The 18,851-nt window shown below is 39.8% G+C and overlaps 1 protein-coding gene and 1 long non-coding RNA gene across 2 annotated transcripts in view; one reads left to right on the top strand and one right to left on the bottom strand.

The window, feature by feature from the left end:
- Nucleotides 1–15,675, bottom strand: part of NUDT14 (nudix hydrolase 14) — a 59,345-nt gene extending 43,670 nt beyond the window's left edge. Inside the window, exon 1 of the mRNA XM_068192219.1 lies at nt 15,441–15,675. Coding sequence (XP_068048320.1) covers nt 15,441–15,521 — 81 coding nt within the window. The 5' untranslated portion in view covers nt 15,522–15,675. The remainder of the gene's footprint in view (nt 1–15,440) is intronic.
- LOC137475188 (uncharacterized) lies at nt 15,631–17,420 on the top strand. Its single transcript, XR_010999733.1, has 2 exons — nt 15,631–15,760; nt 16,007–17,420. It is a non-coding gene; the product is annotated as an uncharacterized lncRNA (long non-coding RNA).
- Nucleotides 17,421–18,851: the final 1,431 nt, after the last annotated feature.

Here is an 18,851-nt window from a genome sequence, read left to right as displayed (position 1 = left end):
TGTAGGATCTCTGACTCAGAGAGAGGTTCACCCCCCTGACTTTGCTGGGATTTAGGGCTTTCACCTCATCTCTGAAGGCACAGCAGGGAGAAAAGCAAACACAAATATAGTAGGTAGAAGGAGTAAATGAATCTTAAAATCATCAGTCCCAAGGCAACCACTACGCCTACTAGCATAATTTCTTCTTCTTTGCTACCCTAGGTCATGACCCTTATCCAAGAGAGGAAGGAAAGAAACTGTCCTTTCATCATTAATTTTGCTATGTCATTCAGGAAAACAACACTGACAACACCAGAAAACCACAGTTTAAGTTGCCACTAGTACTTCAGCCAAAAGCTAATCACCACCATCAATTGTCTAATATTTCTCATTACCTCTTTAGTCATTCTAACAATCCACGGCAACTCATATAGGGTCTGATTAAAATCTTTTCTGGCTGACAAAGAGCCAGCAGGAAAATAAAATTATCCCTCTTCTACCACAATACTGGGCCACTCCACATTTAAACAGATAATAAATCAGCATTAAAAAACAATGCAGTTGATGCACACTGCTTTAATTAAAAAAAAAAACTAAACAATTACTGACTGTGTCACCTGAAGCAGAATGCTGACAAGAAAAACCCTGTCCATAGACTGTTGTGTCATTAAAATTTAAAAATTTAAAAACCCCTAAACAACACACAAAACAATCCATCATGCATAGCTACCAAGTTACTTGGCACCTGATAAGCAGTATCACGGATCACATGAGTATGGTTTTAAAATAGTTAACAAATCTATTCATCTATATATATAACTTACGAAGGACAAAATACTTCTGATGCAGCATTCAAATCAATGCAGAAAATACAGCTGAATGAACTGCACACCTTGCCTTTCACACCAGGCTGGTACCCGCCAACAAAGATCCACCATTAACAAGCTTGACCAAGGTTAGTAAGCAGCACTTGGGACATCCTGAGTGTCAACAAATTTGGGAACAAAGCCAGGAGCAGCACTGCTGTGTCTCCATGGTGAAGTAAGGGCAGGGGAGGACACATCCTATGCAGCAAATCTCACCAGAACTCAAGGCTACCACATCCTCTCAGTATGTTCACAGAGAGAGTCCCAGGACTTTGAGCATGTCTCCTCAGCAGCGCTGAATACTGTCAGCATATTAAAACTGTTTCTTGGCCACTTCTGTTGTCTCCTTCAGTAGAACACCAAGAGACTTTAAGCCCTAAGACTTCATTCTGAGCATGCAATGGCATGAACTCAGCATATACAGAAGAGCCTAAATCTTAAACAAAGAATGAAGGTCACAAGTTCACCCCACAGGGTCAGCAGGGCTGGCCCAAGAATGAAGATTCAACATTCACAACTACTACAGGCAATTCCACACCTTCCCTTGCAAGAGCAAGACACATTTTTCTCACTAAAACGTATACATAACATACCACTGCAGAAAGTTGTTTCTCCTTCCTTTCATCCTCTCCCCAAGGCACAACTGTTGGGTGTGGTTTATCATCCCACTTAGTGCAGGACTGGAAGGCCTGACACTGCTCTATCCTACAGGCTGCAGAAGAGTGTACACACAGAGGGGAGGGAAAACACCATACCAGCTGTCATTCATCTAGGTTTTTTCAGAAACACTTCAAAAGCAAATATCCTGACAATTTTTCTGTTTAATGAAATAGTTTCCCTGACTTTTTTCAGCCCCTGGGTGTGATTAAATCTCTACTCTCCCACCCCTCAACATAAGTCTTACATTTAAATCTTAACATTCATATTATTACTGTAACAAATTAATCTTTCTCTATGGAGTGTCCCATAATGCTCTAGGGAGGCTTATATGTTCCTGTGAGTCCTGTCAGATTTCTGCCAAGAGGTTTGAACTCCTAGACAGATCAAAGAGAAAGTTAGGAGTTAAAAAGAAACAGGGTTCTCCAGACTGACAGGTCAACCACCTCTCCTTGTCAAGAAATAAGGGTGGTTTACAGAAACAATAAGGGAGACATTAGTGTTTCAGATTTGGTGGAAATATCCTGTAAAATACTATAGAAGTAATTTCCAAACTAATGATTACTGATTGGTTTCATTGAATAGGAGGCCAATATTCACAGAACGATTTGGGCTGGAAGAGACCTTCAAGATCACCAATTTCCAGACCTTCTGCCATGGGCTGGGACACCTTCCACCAGACCAGGGAGCTCAAAGCACCATCCAATATGGCCTTTAGCATTTCAAGGGATGGGGCATCTACCCACGACTTCCCTGGGCAACCTGTGCCAATGCCTTAGCACTCTCACAGCCAAGATTTTCCTCCTTATAGAAAATCTAAATCTATCTTCTTTCTGTTTAAGGACGTTCTCCCTTGTCCTATCACAACATGAAATAATCTCATATTGTTTTTTAATTTATCTGAACAGTACAAATCATAGGAGTTACAGATAAAATTTCAGACTGTACAAACTGCAGTGCTATGGAAATGTCACTCTGAAGAGCAACACAGCTTTGCAAAGTAAGCCAGAAATTGCCTGTGTCCAATGTTTTCAAGTGTCAGAAATGTTACAATGCTGAAAGCAGAGTGCTAAGTGCAGACACACATATGAAATCCTACAGCAGATTTGCCAAAAGATTTGATTTTTGAAAGCCAGTTTTTCTTCTAATCCTGCTGCTTCAAAAGCTCAACAAGTTTAAGTGGCATAATGATAACCAAAATGAAGCCAAAATGAAACTAAACAAAGTCAACAGTGATAGTTTATTTCAGCAGGTCTGGATAAGAATATATATAAGAGCTATACAGCGTCATAGCCTAATTTTTTTTTTATTATTTATAATGTTATTATCAATACTGTTTGTCCCTATTTTTCCCCATATTGTCTTCCAGCTCAGTTTGTCAGAATATGTAATTTCTAGTTAAAAACTACTGAACTGCTGCTACTCCAATCAGCTTACCTACTAAGTAAAAAAAAAGTTATCAAATTGCTTTCGAATTTGCTTTAATTAGGACTGAATACAAACAATGTAAGGGACAACCTGGCCTCATCAAGGAGAAGAGCTAAAATGCCATTTTATTCAGCAAGGTTGGAATTTCACAATGTTACAAAAATCATGCCGAGGATCTTAATATCTGGCCAGACCCAATTATTGTCTAGAATCTTTTTATGCAGCAAACCAAAATGCTATATCCAATCTAAGTTCACAAATAGTAATTACAGCTAATTAAAATATAATCTAAAATTACAAATATCATGGAAAAGAATCCTTGTAACATCAAGTGACCAAATTCTATGTAGTTGATTGGATAGTCAATATTCTTACTATTTAAATGATCTCGTACTTAATGAAAATCTTACAGATGTCACTCAAATAATGTCATGCTTTTTGATGAAACATACAATTTCTAAGCCTTATAATCTGCAGAAAATCCAGTAATTGCAGTCATCACATATTAGGCTCTTGGGAAAAACAATTTTCTGCATTTCATAGAAATGTTGAATTCTGGAGTCAGAATCATGCATAGATGTAGCTGTTTTACTCCAGAAGGAACTTGTGAATTAAAATTGGAATTAAAACACTGAATATTTTTGAAATCTGAAGATGGATATTGTACTTTATCAGCTTGCTGAGGAATTATTCTAGTGTTTAAAAATAACTGTTTGTATTTGCTTACTAAATATGCACCTTGACTATATGCAGCATGAGATCAGAAAAAGCATTGGTTTAATAAAATGAGGCTCATAGTCTCAGTGGAAATGCTCTTTTCAATGTATACTTTTTTTTCCTTCACTTTTTCATCTTAGATCTACAACACAACAGTAAAAAAAAATGCTATTTACTGATTGGGAGGACTCTGGAGGGAATTGACAGTGGGGAGAGGAGAGGAAAATAAGAGGGCAGGTTCCAGAAGAATCATGCAATTACTAGATGATACACAAATGCACTTTGCACACACTGAACACACAGAACAAATATTATGCACTGTAACACAAAGAAAAACAACTATATCAGAACTAGATAAGAATTTGAAGCACTAGTTAATTAAAAATACCAGAAAAAGGCATCCCTTAAGACAGAGAGAAAATTAAAAAGCACAGTAACGACCACCTACATATTTTTATGCTTTGGTACTTTTCCATCTATACATGATGAAAAAAACCGCAACACTCGTGGAAAAAAAAAACATCTTGCAGATATACAGAGGGTCACAAAAGCTATGAAAGAGATACTTAACACAGGTTCCTGAGCAGATGACAAGCCATTAAACTTTCACCTTTAGGTAGTTATGATCATCCGATGTCTCTTTTATGACATCAGCCATTTTTTAAATTAAATCTACAATGTGTTTAACAAGCAATTCTTCCATCAATCTTTGATGTGTTTTACTTATAAAGCAATGACAGTTTTCAGTTCAGACTCCTTAAAGTTCCAGAGAAACCATTTTCCACTCACTTACTTTGAAAGCCATTAAAACAACTTGATGAAGAACAGCAGCAGGGGGCTAACAGAAGCCAAGGCTTAGGAACAATCTTTAGATTTTTCTCCTGAGACTTTCTCACAGACCCTCCTCACAAAGATCCTCAGGGCTTTTCATCCTCTCCTTTCTCCCCACCCCCTCTCAAAAATCAGTTCAAAGTGACAGATGCAACTAGCTCCAGACTCTGCTCTTTTCTTAATTTCACTTTTACCTCTCAATTTTGATAGACTCAGCTGAAATCTGATTCCCACAGAGGCCGTTCTCTTATCATCTTCGCATTGGGAAAAAGTCACACACAGAAAGACTCAAGTAACTTGTGAACACCTTCTAATCTGTCATCCATTCTAACACAGTGCACTACTAGTGAGACATGTACCTGTTACTTAAATACCATATACTACTGCCATTCAGTAAATTGATTGAATTGGTGATTAATTGATTAGTGATTTATCTGCAGTTCTATCTGTTACAGCAGTATTTCTGGAACTTGCATGACAGTGACCCCGTAACAGTTTCAATACTGAGACATAAAGAAATGTGCAAGGCAACTATACATGATCATTAAAACAGGAATTGCCTATAACAAATGGTAAATTCTTTGGTTATAGTTTCATGCAAATGCAGAAATCCCAGTTTTAAGGAAAATACACCTATTAGGGACAGTACTTATACTAATTAGAATCAGCAGAGAGGATTTGTTTTGCTGTGCTCACCATAATTTTATTTCTTTGATTATGGCTGACTGAAGGACAAATTTCATTGATTGCTAATTTTGTGGAACATCTGTGACTCCAAAGCTCTACCAACTCTTCAGTTGCTGTATTCAAGTGATGTCACTGTGGTCAAGATACCGAACATAGAATTTCTCAAATGTGAACAGCTAATTCCATGAAGCAGGGCTATGGGACACATCAATCCCAGATTCTTTTTTCTACAATCCCTTGTTCTTTTAAAATGAGAGCTACAGTTACAGTATGCATGGCTAGCAGCAAACAGGGACTGAAGGAGACCAGCCTCATGTCTCCTCAACTTGAGGACAGGGGCAGCACATATGAGGGATTTGAGGTCAGGAAGGACAGATGGCAGGCATTCCCATTACAGCTAAGTCACCTCTTGTCCTTACAACATTGAGCTTTATATTTACCAGTTGGCGACTCTCACAGTTTGTGTTTCTACATTATTTTACCAAGCTTGTATTTGTAACTCAAACTGTGAGAATACATTGTGGAATAAATTTCTAGATGTCTTGTGAACAAATCTTATTGGTACTTTCTCAGAATATTAACAATTATACTTTCTGCTTGTCCTCCCTTCAGCTAAAGTAATACATTACTAAAAAGTTAGTGTGAGATGTTTTTTAATGAGTTTTTCTTTACAGAAATTTGAAAGAAAAAATCCCATAAGAAATTCTAAGTCAGAAAACTGACATACATCCCTATAAGAGAACATGCAAAAAGTTTGTTTGCTTTCTGACAATACTGTATCATAAATATTGGAAAAGGATCTATCAAGAATATAAACTAAGGAAGTCCAAGAAGTAAAGAAACAATACCCTAAGGAACAGGAGGAGTTATGTATGATATTCTACAAGCATTCAGTCACTTTACAGAATTGAAAAAATGTTAAGGCTGGAAGGACCTCACAAGATCTCTCAGTAGAAGTCTCTTAACAGTGGCAGGATCAAACATATGTTATGTGAGTGCTATGTAATACATGCCAGATACAGAATATGCTTCTAAGCATTATCCAGTCAGAGCCTCCATTCCAGGCTGTTCCATCATTCAAACTATTCCACCATTTGTGCAGTCTCATGACTAAAATAAACACTTTCAATCCTGTATGTGCAATAGCACTGTAAGATTGTTATGCTGGAAGTACACAACTTAGAGTTTATCATGAACGCTCCCGTGGAATAATAATTTAATTAAAATCAGCATTTGCATTATTTCTTTCTACATTAATTTCCAAGAATATTTACTTCTCCAGCGGGCTAAACTTTTCTTTTCCCATATTTTCTATTTCAAAAGAAAGAACACCTCTCATCTTCAGGAGTTTAGCCTCATTTCCCTATAATGTATTCATCACCACTCAGCACATCTGTCCCAGCAAATCCCATTTCCTGTTCTATTCATGAGGCTCAGCAACCTGGAGCTTTAGTGATTGCCGCCACACTTTTCCCATGGCCTTCTCACCTCTCACCCCCCCACGCACCCCGCTCCCATTGTTTATCATCTGCTCTCCCCTGCTGCAAACTGCTGTCAGATGTTCACTTATCCCTAATCTTACTCACTGCCTTTGATATTCTTTCTAATCCAACAACCTGTCAACTGGGGCATCAGCCCATGTCCACACCAGCTGCTCTGTCACAGGCTGTAAGATTCCCTCTCTTCTCCAAGAGGTATTTAAAGGATTTTGACACAGCAACCTCAACGTGAAACAAATAATTAATGCTGTTTTGATCAGTGATCAGGGCTTTAGTGTGACATGAGCTGACCGCTAAGAAAAACTGAGCTTTACTTTGTTTAAACTTCAGTAAACTTTAGAGTTACTATATTAACAAGATTTTGATCAGTGTCTGAAGGACAGTACCAAAAAGCTAAGTTCTTTAACTTTAGTTAACAATTATGAAGAATAATTAATGAGTGCAAGTCAGAGGGGTAGATAACATTATATGCCTGCTGTGTAAAACATGCTCATTTATTCAGTATCAACTTGTATAGTTTTCAAAGCATGGGAGCTGACCTTTTATGAGTTACAGCTGAAAACACAAATGCATTTTAAATATGGCAGCAGTTGAGATAAAATTATTTGAAATACACTTGTTTTCAGAAATAGAGCAGGATAGTTTCATCCCCTATAGAACATCAAACCCTGACATTTTAAAGAATACTGCCATTTACAGAAAATCTAATTTCCATGATATTCAGATTTGCTATAAACATTTAAAATTTTACAGTGTTCATCTGCTTGAAAACATATCAAGTACACATAATGTCATAGCTGAGACTGTGATTCAGATGACACATTTTTTGTATGAGGAAAAGTTTCTGCTAGTTAAGCAAACACATGAATTTTGATCCAAACTGAAAAACAAATACAGCATTTAGTTGTTGGAAGAACATGAACACTATTTTATTTCTCAGATCTAACTTCAATTACTACAAAAGAGATGGTACAAAACAAGGCAAAAAAGCCTTCTTTATACCCTACAGTAACTGTATTTCACACACAAAAGTATAATAAAACTTTAGTGATGAATTTTATAGCATGGTTCATTCACTTAGAACTAAACCAATTTTATTCTTAGGGCTTGTCTATACCAGGACATCAAGACAATGAATCTGAAGTACCTTGATGAACTTGAATTCTGCTACTTAAACTCCATTAAACCCCTGTGTGGACACAGTCATCCAGTTTAGTTTACTGCTCCCTGAGGGCACACACTGGAAAGTTAACATGGATTAAGGTAGGGTACGAATTCAAAGTGCAGTCGTACTTTGAAAATGGTTTAACGTAAACAGAACCAGACTCTTTGTTGTAGAATGAGACATGGAGTTAATCAGGAAAGTCCTGTGCAGACAAGTCCTTGCAGATGAGGCTACTGGAGTGGTATTGCCAGAGCTGATGGTTTTCAACTTCTTCATCTGCAGATCTGGAAACGTCTTCCAGGGAAGATGCAGGCCTTGGTAGCATATTAAGCCTGCTAATAATTTATCTGCTTTTCTAAGTTGCCTCATATGGATGACCTACAAGTATTCCAATTCCAGCAAGTATTCTGCTGCCCTCAGTGAGCAGCAGATCAGAACTTGAGAAGTACAATTTAAACTCACTACAACTTAAATACCTCCTCCTACACTCAGTCTTAACTTCACAGTTACTGTGCAGTAACCCAAGTAGTCTGATGGCATTAAATGAGATTTTACTGATCGTTTATGTAAGTGCAGACATATTTCAGCTACAAAAGGTGCTCAACAAGGCCTTAGTCTTTCCATTATGTGACATTTGCTGTCACAAGTGTGTTAAATCGTAGTATGACTGACCTAAAAATACGAAGTTTTGTCACTGCCAACTACTTTTCATGCATTTACTTCAAAGCTTACATTCACTTGTCAAAGCATGCTGGATAAAGAAATTAAGACTAACACGACATAATTTCACTGAAACAAAAACAAGTACTAGTGTTCTTTTCAACTACTGCTCTTATTAACTAATGCTTTTCATTTCCCCTTCAGTAATTAATAAATGTCTTATACAAAAATAACTTGTACCAATTTTCAGAGTTGAATTCAAAGCATATGGCAGAGTCAGAAGCGGATATGCCTAGATTACTTAGTTCCTTTCCTTAAATCTGTGTTCTAATTGCAGAGAACACCATTTCTCTCAAAGGAAATTATGTTCCCTCAGTACTCAACTCCCTAATGCTGTTTTTGCAAAAACTTTTCTTTCTTTTCTTTCAACCATATGAAAGAATTATACAGCACCTCGACCACAATCACTGTTAACACAGCAGCAGTAAGATCAAAAATCAGTCTCATCCAGGATCTACCTCTGACAGAAGCCAAGATGCCCAAGTAAGAACATACTGTTAAAACACTCTCAGACTCCTGCAATTTGCAGCTCAGGGACTCCCTGAGCTGGAAGCAGTATGCTTCCATTTAAGATTAATACTCAACACTGACATAACAGACTTGACAAGCTGAAGAAAATGAGACAAACTTCACAGGGAAAAAATGGCATCGCCTTTCACTGCACTACTGCTTTAAAAAATGAACTGCAAATAAATGTGTTACTTAGTAACATATTTCCTACTACTGGAACCTTTTGAAGATTCAACAGAAGACTTACTTGTTTGAACAGGTAACTTAAAAATCTGTTTACTCCCTCAACAGCGTAATTTTTAACTGTCAAAACAGAAAAGAATGTTTTATGTTTATAAAAAAGCAGACGGAAGTTCCAATATTTCAGGCAGCTGGGCATATTCATGTTGCTATTAACATATACAAAAATTCCTAAATGCAAAATAAGATTGTTAATATTATTGTTACACTGCCCTGCTTTGCTTTTTCATCTTCAAAGTTCTTATGGCATTAATGATACAGGACTCACTTCTTTCTCCATGTACACACATGTTCTAATCTTGATGACATCTCCAAGACAGTTAAAATTTTAAGACACAGTGGTTGCTCATGGTCACAAAAGAAAGCAGTAGCAAACTCAGATCAGAAGAAATTCTTTCTTTACTGATGAACTGCACTCTGCTCATGAAGCACATTTTCTACCCATTACAAACTTAATGAGGTGTTAAAATCTACAGCAGCCTTGAAAACTGCTTTAGAACAACTCAAAACTCAAAGATATAATAATTTAATTCCCTTAACAGTGAATAAAAAACATCATGCATTAAAACGAACTTGAAGGGAGCATTTTTCATGTTTAACTTTAAAAAAAAATTTTCTAAGTATTAAATCAATTGAGGAAATGTGATGCTAAGGCATTGACCTACTCTGAAGTGTGGAAGGAATGTGAAGCTCAGAAAAGAGCAAATAGTTCCAATTTACCATTACTGACTGCATGGTTCTGTCGATATGTGTGGAGTTTTTGAGGTTTATCCCACCTGCATCATTGAAACAGATGCCCATTCACCATTCCACAGAGTCAAAACACAAACACACTCACACACAAATACGCTGGGAAAATTACTGACAGTTGATTCTAGGCTGGTGGCAAACTTCTAAAAGTTCCTGGGCAGAAAACACATATATGTTTATAGAATGCAAGGAAACAGTGGAAAGAGCTCCCCTGCCAGAACAACTTTCAAAAAAAAAGGTATATGAGTCTGGGAGAGGTCCACAAAGGCTTTGATATGTGAGCGCTGGACAAAAGTTCCTGTAACAGCTCAAAGTATTATTCCACCAGCTAGAAGCTTCCCCCCAGCTGACGGATGCTGTGCCTCCCCTTTGAAGGGTGCTGTCCCTAGCACAGAGGTCACCACAAAGAATATGCAAAGACAATTCACTTAGTTCTGTGTAAAACTCAGTGATTTGGCTTAAAGGGCTGATGGCAGTGGGTTTGGATTGGAACAACAGAGCAAGAGCTGGAGCAAAGCCACCTTCTGCTGATTCCCAGGGGGTAAGAACCATTAGCACAGGAAAAACTTGCATGCAGTAACTTCTTAAATTGCTACAGCAAGATTCACCACAGCTCTGTGGAAATCCTGTCCAAATCCAACACACAGAACCACTGAAATCCCTTCCTGCTCAGGTGCTGATTGAGAAGACTTTGTTGTATCCAATTCCCATTTGGATACTTAATGTTGCTCAAAATCCTAACTACTCTTCTTAACTGTTGCTACTCAGAGTTGACTGAACAACCTGAAGTTTCAGGAGAGCTCTTAAACTTGTTTTTTTTGGGGTTTTGTTTTTGGTGGGTTTTTTTTTTTTTTTTTTTTTTTGGTCTAATATATAGGCTAGTGCCTGGCTAGCATATACAAAATAGAGGTGAAGATTTACACACAAATGTGTATCCCAGCAGTGGGCACGCTCTCCTGTGATGTGGGAAGCAATATTAATTGAAGTGAGATCTTGCAGCCTGACTCTACCACATCCCAGGGAAATGCCCTAGCCCTTGGGCATTGAGTTAATCTCTCATTAGCCATCCCTCTGGTCTCTTGAATAAATTATTTATGAAAAGCAGAAAAACTTCAATAGGAAAAAGTGAAAAGAGATTTACCATGGAGTTCCTGGTAAAGAAGCCAATTCTTCAGGAGGTGATGTATGTTTAAAAAAAAGCCAATTTAGATAACAAATCAATTTGCACTTTGGGGGCAAGTATACATTAAAGCTAGACAGATGCTATCCTCTATGTGAGAAAAATTTATTTTCTTCTCTCAGTACCAAGTAGAACCAAAATATATAGGAATACAGGGTTCCTACTGACAAAATGAAGAGAATATTCCTCAGGCTAAATGAGGTACCTTGTACATCTCTCAACCCCAAGCTACCTCACTTCAAACATGGTTGATTTGACTAAGGGCCCCACCTAGAGTAGGGATGACAGCTGAAAATCCCAAATAGAAGCTGAGGTCCCCTTTGAAGTGTCAGACACCTATTTTGAAGAATATGATCTTAATTTGTCCTTTACCCCTCCATACTGGCCCTCATTGAAATCTGACCGCAGTTTGCTGAATTCCACAACTCCTTGGCTGCACATCCATTTCTACCTCTACACTACACAAAGACAGAACTAATAATTTAAATGAGTTGACTGGTACAGTGATTTGTCCAGCAAGCCAGGCTATTCTCCATAGCTTGGATGCCCAACACGAAGCTGCAAGGTGCCTCAATCTGCAAGATTTGAAACCTGGAAGTCTTTCAGAAGGGTATACAACTACTTTTATGCTCTACAGGAAAAATTCAGAGCTCATTGCTTTCATTTAAAATACAGATGGGCAGAAGGAGAGGATGATTAAACTCTTCATATGAAAAGCTCTCATGACCCTCTATGGGAAGAACAGAATCCACCATGGGCATAAATTGCTGTATGGTTTTCCACTATTCCTTCTTCAGGAACTGCCATGATTCCTTACAAGCCTCACTTCAGTGAAAGAGCCAGAAATGGACATTTTTCTACAGACTTTTGGAAGAGTATTTCTATAAGTAACCAAATACAGACTAAAGGATGACTCAAGCTCTTACAACACAGGGGAACTTGGGATTCAAGCACAAACCTACAAGGACAGTGCTGTGTTTTTTTCTAACATGATAATAATTGTCTGACTGGATTCTACGTAAACACAACTCTGTTCTTCTGTTTGTCCACAGCTCCCAGTCTGAGCATCTGTACGTCCAAGGAAAATACTAAACTGGCCCAAACATTAATGCAATCCTTGGGCCTGCAACTGTCAATGTGTAAAATGTCTCTGAGAGCAGGTAGACAATGATCTGACTCTGTAGCTCCACTCTTCATCAGGTGTGACCACAGCCTCCTTCAGATGTGTAACCTGTATGTGTTTACAAAAGTATTTCCAGAATCACAGAATATTCTGAGTTGGAAAATACTCACGAGGATCACTGATCCAACTCTTGAGTGAATGGCCCATACAGGGACTGAGCCTGTGGCCGAGGTGTTATTAGCACCATGCTCTGACCAGCTGAGCTACTTTACTCAGCATTTTGTTTGGATTTCAGCCCCCAAATGGATCCTTTTCTGGTGTCTTACAGATTTTGAGTGGTCTGTAAAGCTGCTAGAACAGCAGTGGTGTACAAACCAGTGGGGTGCAGGTTGAGTGGATAAAATCAAACTAGCAGGGCACACTGAAATTTAAATAATCTCTCTACATTTATCTTTAAAATAATAAAATTTATTTTTCTGTTAAAGACCTTGCTGTATTAGATATACTAGTAGGATTCAAATTATCTCCACACAAGTAGCATGATTTTGATTTAAACATTCAGGAATGCTTAGAAATAATCTTAAAATCCTACACTGTATGTAAAAATTCTTTCAATTTCCTATTTGTACAGAAAAGCAGTAGTTGTGAAAGAAAACAAATTAATAAAAAAGCCTCTGACTCTCTACATGTCCCTGGACAGAAGATATATGTTAAATATCAATGCCTATTTTAGGAATATACCTTATTGAAAATAGATTTCAAATTCTCAGTCTTCGAGGCCCCAATTTCCTCCATTAATATTATATAAACATCAAAAATGCACCAATGAATCTTCTTCAGACTACAATGAATTATAAGGGATGTGTCGTAACTTCACAACATGTACTTGTAAGACCACCCCAACCCTTCCAAATACATCATAATTCCACATATTGCATAATTTAAGTATCCAAAGTAGTTTCAGTTTTCACAGTGCAACAAATGCCATTATTAAAGTTTTCCCCATCAGATTATTCTATTATCCAGAAAGACTTTTTTATTAGATTTGGGTTGAGTTCAGCAAGCAATTGCAGGGAATTCATGGATGGGGGATATTAATGTTACTTAGGAACAATTAGGAACTGGGAAGAAGAAAAGTTTCTTTTCTTTTTCCAGCTAGTGAATTAAAATAGTTGGACAAGGGAAGACCTAGTCAGTATAAAAGCATTAAGATCAAGGGCTAGGTTTTGGAAACAACTGTCAGTTTTAGAGGAGTGGTGGAATTTTCAAAATTCTTAAGCACAACAGGCATCTAACTTGCTTGGATTTTAGACACTTGACTGTTTAATGGGGTTTTCAGCAGACCTAAATGGTTTTGAAACAATTAGTCAAATGAGTGAAAATATTTAGTATTTCCTCTGGTTAGTAAGTCAGTTTTTAAATGCAAAGTGGGTTTCAATAAACGTAGGGCCTGTTTCTCAGGTCAGGTACAGACAGTTGTGCTCACACTGAGCTCATGCTCTCAGTGGGCTGGACCCAAGCCAGCCTCTGCACAGATGCCATAGAAACTACATTTTCAAGTTCATTTTAAGACAGTGCTGCAGCCAAGAGAAACAATCTCTCACCAGACCCCAAACACTCATCCCTAACTACCACATTACCACCTCCCCTCTGCCAGCATAATGAACTGAATCACTGATCTTGTCTAGCTTAAAACTGACTATATTTTTTTGGCTAGATTAGGTTTTACCCTGGTCCAGCTCATTCAGTTGCTGCAGAAACATTTGTGCAAGGAGCAAGAAGGGCAAGGCTACTTCATTTAGTGGCAATGCTGATCTCTGTCAATTCACAGCACATGACCAAACATATCCTTATTTCTTCTTTACAATACTCATCACATCTAAGGCGCATCTATTCAATTAAATGTAATTTTGCAATACTGTTTCAAACATTTTAATTAAATCCCATTTTTCATGTAAATAGAGCATGACTCAGAAGTGAAAATTAAGTTAAGTAGTAAGACCCATCACTTGTAAGCTAAGCCAGCAAAAATTCAGAACGTGAAAGAATGTTGTTCAGGTTTACTTCTGATACCTAAAAAGATATAACTCAGTATAAAGCTCTCAGCTGTTCATGAACCAAGATTGTTTATTTATCCCAACCAATGAGAAAAGAGCTTTCTTTAGGAAAATCATGTACAAAATGTATTTTAAAAATGTTAAAAATCAGCCTATCTGCTTTGATGAAACCTATTTGAACCCTTGCTTTTCATCTTCTGTAGTTTATCTCACTGTTGGACTCAATACATTCCTCTTCTGCCTTTCCAACTGATGTGTTTAGAAGCAAAGCAAAGAAGGAATGAGAGATGTGTTTTCCACCATCCATTTCTAGGGCTGTCCAAACTCTCCTTCATTTCCCCTCCACCACTCTGCCTGGGTGAAAGCTCACCCTGGACCAGCCAACGACCAGGCCCAAGGAAAGCACCCAAGGGGCACGCAATGCTTTGCACTGTGAGAAGTGACTTTCCTTCCAAAGCTCGCATGCCTGCCGCTGCTGGAAGCACCAGTTCTCCGTGATCCTGTGAAAAGTGACTCATGTTGATACAGACATGATAAGGGATAGGATTTCCTTCCCCACTTCCTACCTGCGGGCATTGAGGCTATTCACAGAATCACAGAATAGTCAGGGTGGAAAGGGACCTCTGGAGATCACCCAGTTCAAACCCCCTCTCATGGCCGGGTCACCTGGAGCAGGTAACACAGGAATGAGTCCAGGCGGGTGTGGAATGCCTCCAGAAAGGTGACCCCAACACCAGCACGGGCTGACAGTGACAGCCCCAGCCCAGCGCGGGCGGCAGGCACAGGGAGCACCCATGGGGACGCAGGAACCGGTGGCACCCCAAGGCAGGGACCCCAGGCCCGTCGGCCCACCTGCGCTGCCCTCCTCGAACCCCAGCTCAGGGCGGGCCGAGGGAGGGCTGGCGGCAGCGCGGCCGCCCCGGCGGTACCATGAGGCGGCACCGGCGCTGCTCCAAAATGGCGCAGGCAGGGGCTGACGGGCCCCGCAGGGACGGGGCACGGCGGGCGGGCGGGCCGGCGGCGCCACTCACCTGCCGGTAAGAGAGGCGGAAGGGCCGCAGGTAGAGGGAGGAGGTGCAGGGCTGGACCGCCAGCTCCTCGATGGCCTCCATCCCTGCCGCGGGGGCAGCGGCCGCGCCTGGAGGAGGAGGAGGAGGAGGAGGAGGAGGAAGGGGAGAGGCGCGCGCAGCCGCCGGCGGACGGGCCGAGAGCGGCACCGGGGCTGGCGGACGCGGCTGCGGTGCTCTCCGGCCTCTGCCCTCAGAGGGAGCCGGAATCACGGAATGCTGCGTTTCACCCCCGCAAAGCGGGACACAGGAGCCTCGCCGCCTTCATTCACAGAATCACCAAGGTTGGAAGCCTTCTTTAAGATCATCCGGTTCAAGCGTCCGCCTAGCACTGCCCCTGTAACCCTTAAACCACTAACACATCGCCCAGTGCCACATCCAGACACCTCTTGAACAGGTGACTCCACCACCTCCCTGAGCAGCCTGTTGCAATGTCGGACCATTATAACAGTGTAAAAATGTTTCTGCTGTCTATTCTGAATCTCCCTTCTCTTAGCTTAAGGCAGTTTATTCTTTTCCTCTCACTGCAGACACGGAGGAAGAGACCGGCCCCCACTCACCTCACTACAACCTCCGGTCATGGAGTAGAATTATTCTCCAGAAACAACTATTCACGATCCTGTTTTCTCAGGAGCCTGCCGGATGTTCTCAGAGGGTCAGTTATTCCCACACTTTACACCAAAATTTATGGGGTATGCCCATAACTGGGAACTGAAACCCGCCCCCCTCCTCCCAAGCCTTGATGCGATCTACCTGCTCCCAGGTCATCCCACGGCTGGACATCCTCGGCCTTTGCAGAATGAGCACCTTGCTGTGAAAAGCACAGTCCCTTCTGCCTGCCTGCATGTGTGGTGCTTTCCTGCTAAATGGAGATTGCATGAGTGGTGTGGAAAATGCAGCTACAAATACAGATTCTTGGATAACCTGCAATCCATCGCTCGATGCATCTCCAACTTTCCTTTTCAGGGTCAGCTGCCAGTACTGGCCATGCACCCAGCCTTTAGCTGGAGAATAAAAGCAGCTTGGTTAGACTCCTCTGGCTGTTTTCAGGTTATAAAATAGTTACCACCTCTCCTTTTATTCAGCATTTTTTAAGCAGAACACTATTAGATTTAGCAATTTCCTGGTTTTTGTAGAAGTTTGATCACAGTTATGCAACATTAGGTTCCATTACTCTGGGTGCTGTAATACTCCCAATAATTATTTTCTAGGTTCATGAGCAACAGAGCTCACTATTTGTGGTGGTTGTTATCTCTCTGATTTGTGATCACTTTCCATGCAGATGTTCCTGTGTACAGCAATTTAGGTGCCATATAAATCAAAATATTTTGTCAATGTATTGGCCACGCTGAGAAAAATCTGAAGTTTCTTGTATCTTTTCCTTTTTTTGTCTTCCTCTGTACTTCCACTTCATCAGTAAGAAAGTTTATTGTCTTGTCACGTGGTAGTAAGAATTTCAGCAGTATATCTAAAAGGAACAGATCCAGCAATTACAAAACTCACTAAGAAGTAAATGAGGCAGCACTTACATTGCAGAATGCTTACCATCAGTTCTGATAACGCAAGTGGCAAAAAAAATGCTTGGTGGGGCTGAAAAGTGTGATTTTAAAAGTATGTTTGCAAAGCTATCATAAAAAATAGGCAAGTAAATGTGTTTTATTAGCTGACTTCAAAAATATTTGTGTAACTCTGTTTGCATCACTGTATATGTCTACATATTTCTGGTTTTTTCAGAATGATCTCAAGGTCACTCAGAGCTCCTGGGAACTTAAGCTATATTTTTCTAGTAAGTTATTTCAGTCTTCCAAGTCCAATTTAAGTATAAACACAGTTTCCATGCACAGCAGGTTTACAGTATCTCTGTTTGCTTATGTTAAAAGTTACCGGCTACCCAGGTCGGTTCAGCCAGTCAGATTGCCCTCTTCAATAAACATTCTGACACCACTTTCAGGTTTTGAGTGTGTGTGTGTTTTGGGGAAAGTGTCACACTGTATGATGGATTGCTTATTCCATTCCTAGGCTTAGGTGGGAAGCTTTTGGGGTTGTGATGTGTCACAGACCTGGTCTCGTTAATGTACCTGGAACAGTTGAGCACAGTGTCACAGGAAAATGCATTTTGAGATGCTCTGGTGTTGCAATTGCAATGGAAAGCTGTTGATTCCTTTGCTGGAAAATCTTTGTGAGTATGCCAGCTGAATTGAGGATTTAACAGGCTGAGATTGATGAGTTGCCTTAATGTTCCTGTTTTACAGGTGAAATCTGAGCAAGAAAATAAATAGGAAAAATATGTTCTGCATAGTGGGACTATCATTCAGCACCTGGACCTGAATTTCATTACAGTTCTTTATTAAGGCTCAGATACCCTCTGCAGCAAGTGGCTTTGCGTTTGCTAGTCCAGAAACAATCCCAAGAAGGAAATTTCTCTCAGCTACCATTTATTCAAAGGGATAATAACAAAGGGGAATAACTTTTTTATGGGTGAGACACACTCCTGCTTTCCTGTTCCCTTTCACTGCTTTTGTGGCTGTCTGGCACAGTGACATCAACCTGGCTCAAGGTGCACTGAGTTCACAGCAAGGATTAGGAGATGATACAACGCAGAGATGCTGCTCAGCTCCTCAGCTTAGGGGTCAGGAGAGTTCTGTTCCCACCTGGGTTCCAAAGGACATGGCATGTTTGCTCATTAAACTGCCCCAACCACTTTGTTGTGTATTCCTTGACATCCCTGTGTGTTTACTCCTTTTTAAAGCAGAACTACTAGTGGTGGGATGTGTCCAGAAACTTGGGAAAACAGATGTCCAAAGTGTTAAAGGACTGTGTTCTTGCCTATTACCTTCAATGAGATATTTACAATACTTAAGTCCATGTTTAACTGCTTGCAGAATATTTCGGGTTTGATTAGCATTATTCCAGTATCATTTACATTTCTACAATCCTGTCTCTAGTTCATCAGTTCCCAAACGTCTTACATCCTGGATTACTCTTGGCTATCACAGTTTCTTTGCAGGGTGCTATCCAGCTTTATCAATGCACTTCTAATCAAAACAGCTACCTCTGATGTCCTTCCACAAACCAAGTGCCTTATGCCATCACATCTTCCTTGCCAAGTATGACTACTAACTTGACTTCCAGAAAACTGAGAATGTGTCAGAATGACAGGTTGCCTTTCACTACATTAAATACATTCCTTTTTCTCCCTTAACAGTGGTTTCTGGATTGTTTTCTTGTTATTAAAAAAAAAAAACAAAAAAAAAAAAAACCCAGATACAAAGTTGTGAATGCTGTCATGTGTAGTTTGCTCATGGGTTCTTCAGTCTCCTGGAGCTGCTGGTCTCCTGCTGTAAAATACTAAAATCTAGATGTTTTTCCCTAGAC

Source organism: Anomalospiza imberbis, chromosome 6 (genome assembly GCF_031753505.1).
Source record: "Anomalospiza imberbis isolate Cuckoo-Finch-1a 21T00152 chromosome 6, ASM3175350v1, whole genome shotgun sequence".
NCBI lineage: Eukaryota > Metazoa > Chordata > Aves > Passeriformes > Viduidae > Anomalospiza > Anomalospiza imberbis.
Note: the sequence above shows the minus strand (reverse complement) of the source record. Positions and strands in the feature narration are given on the sequence as shown.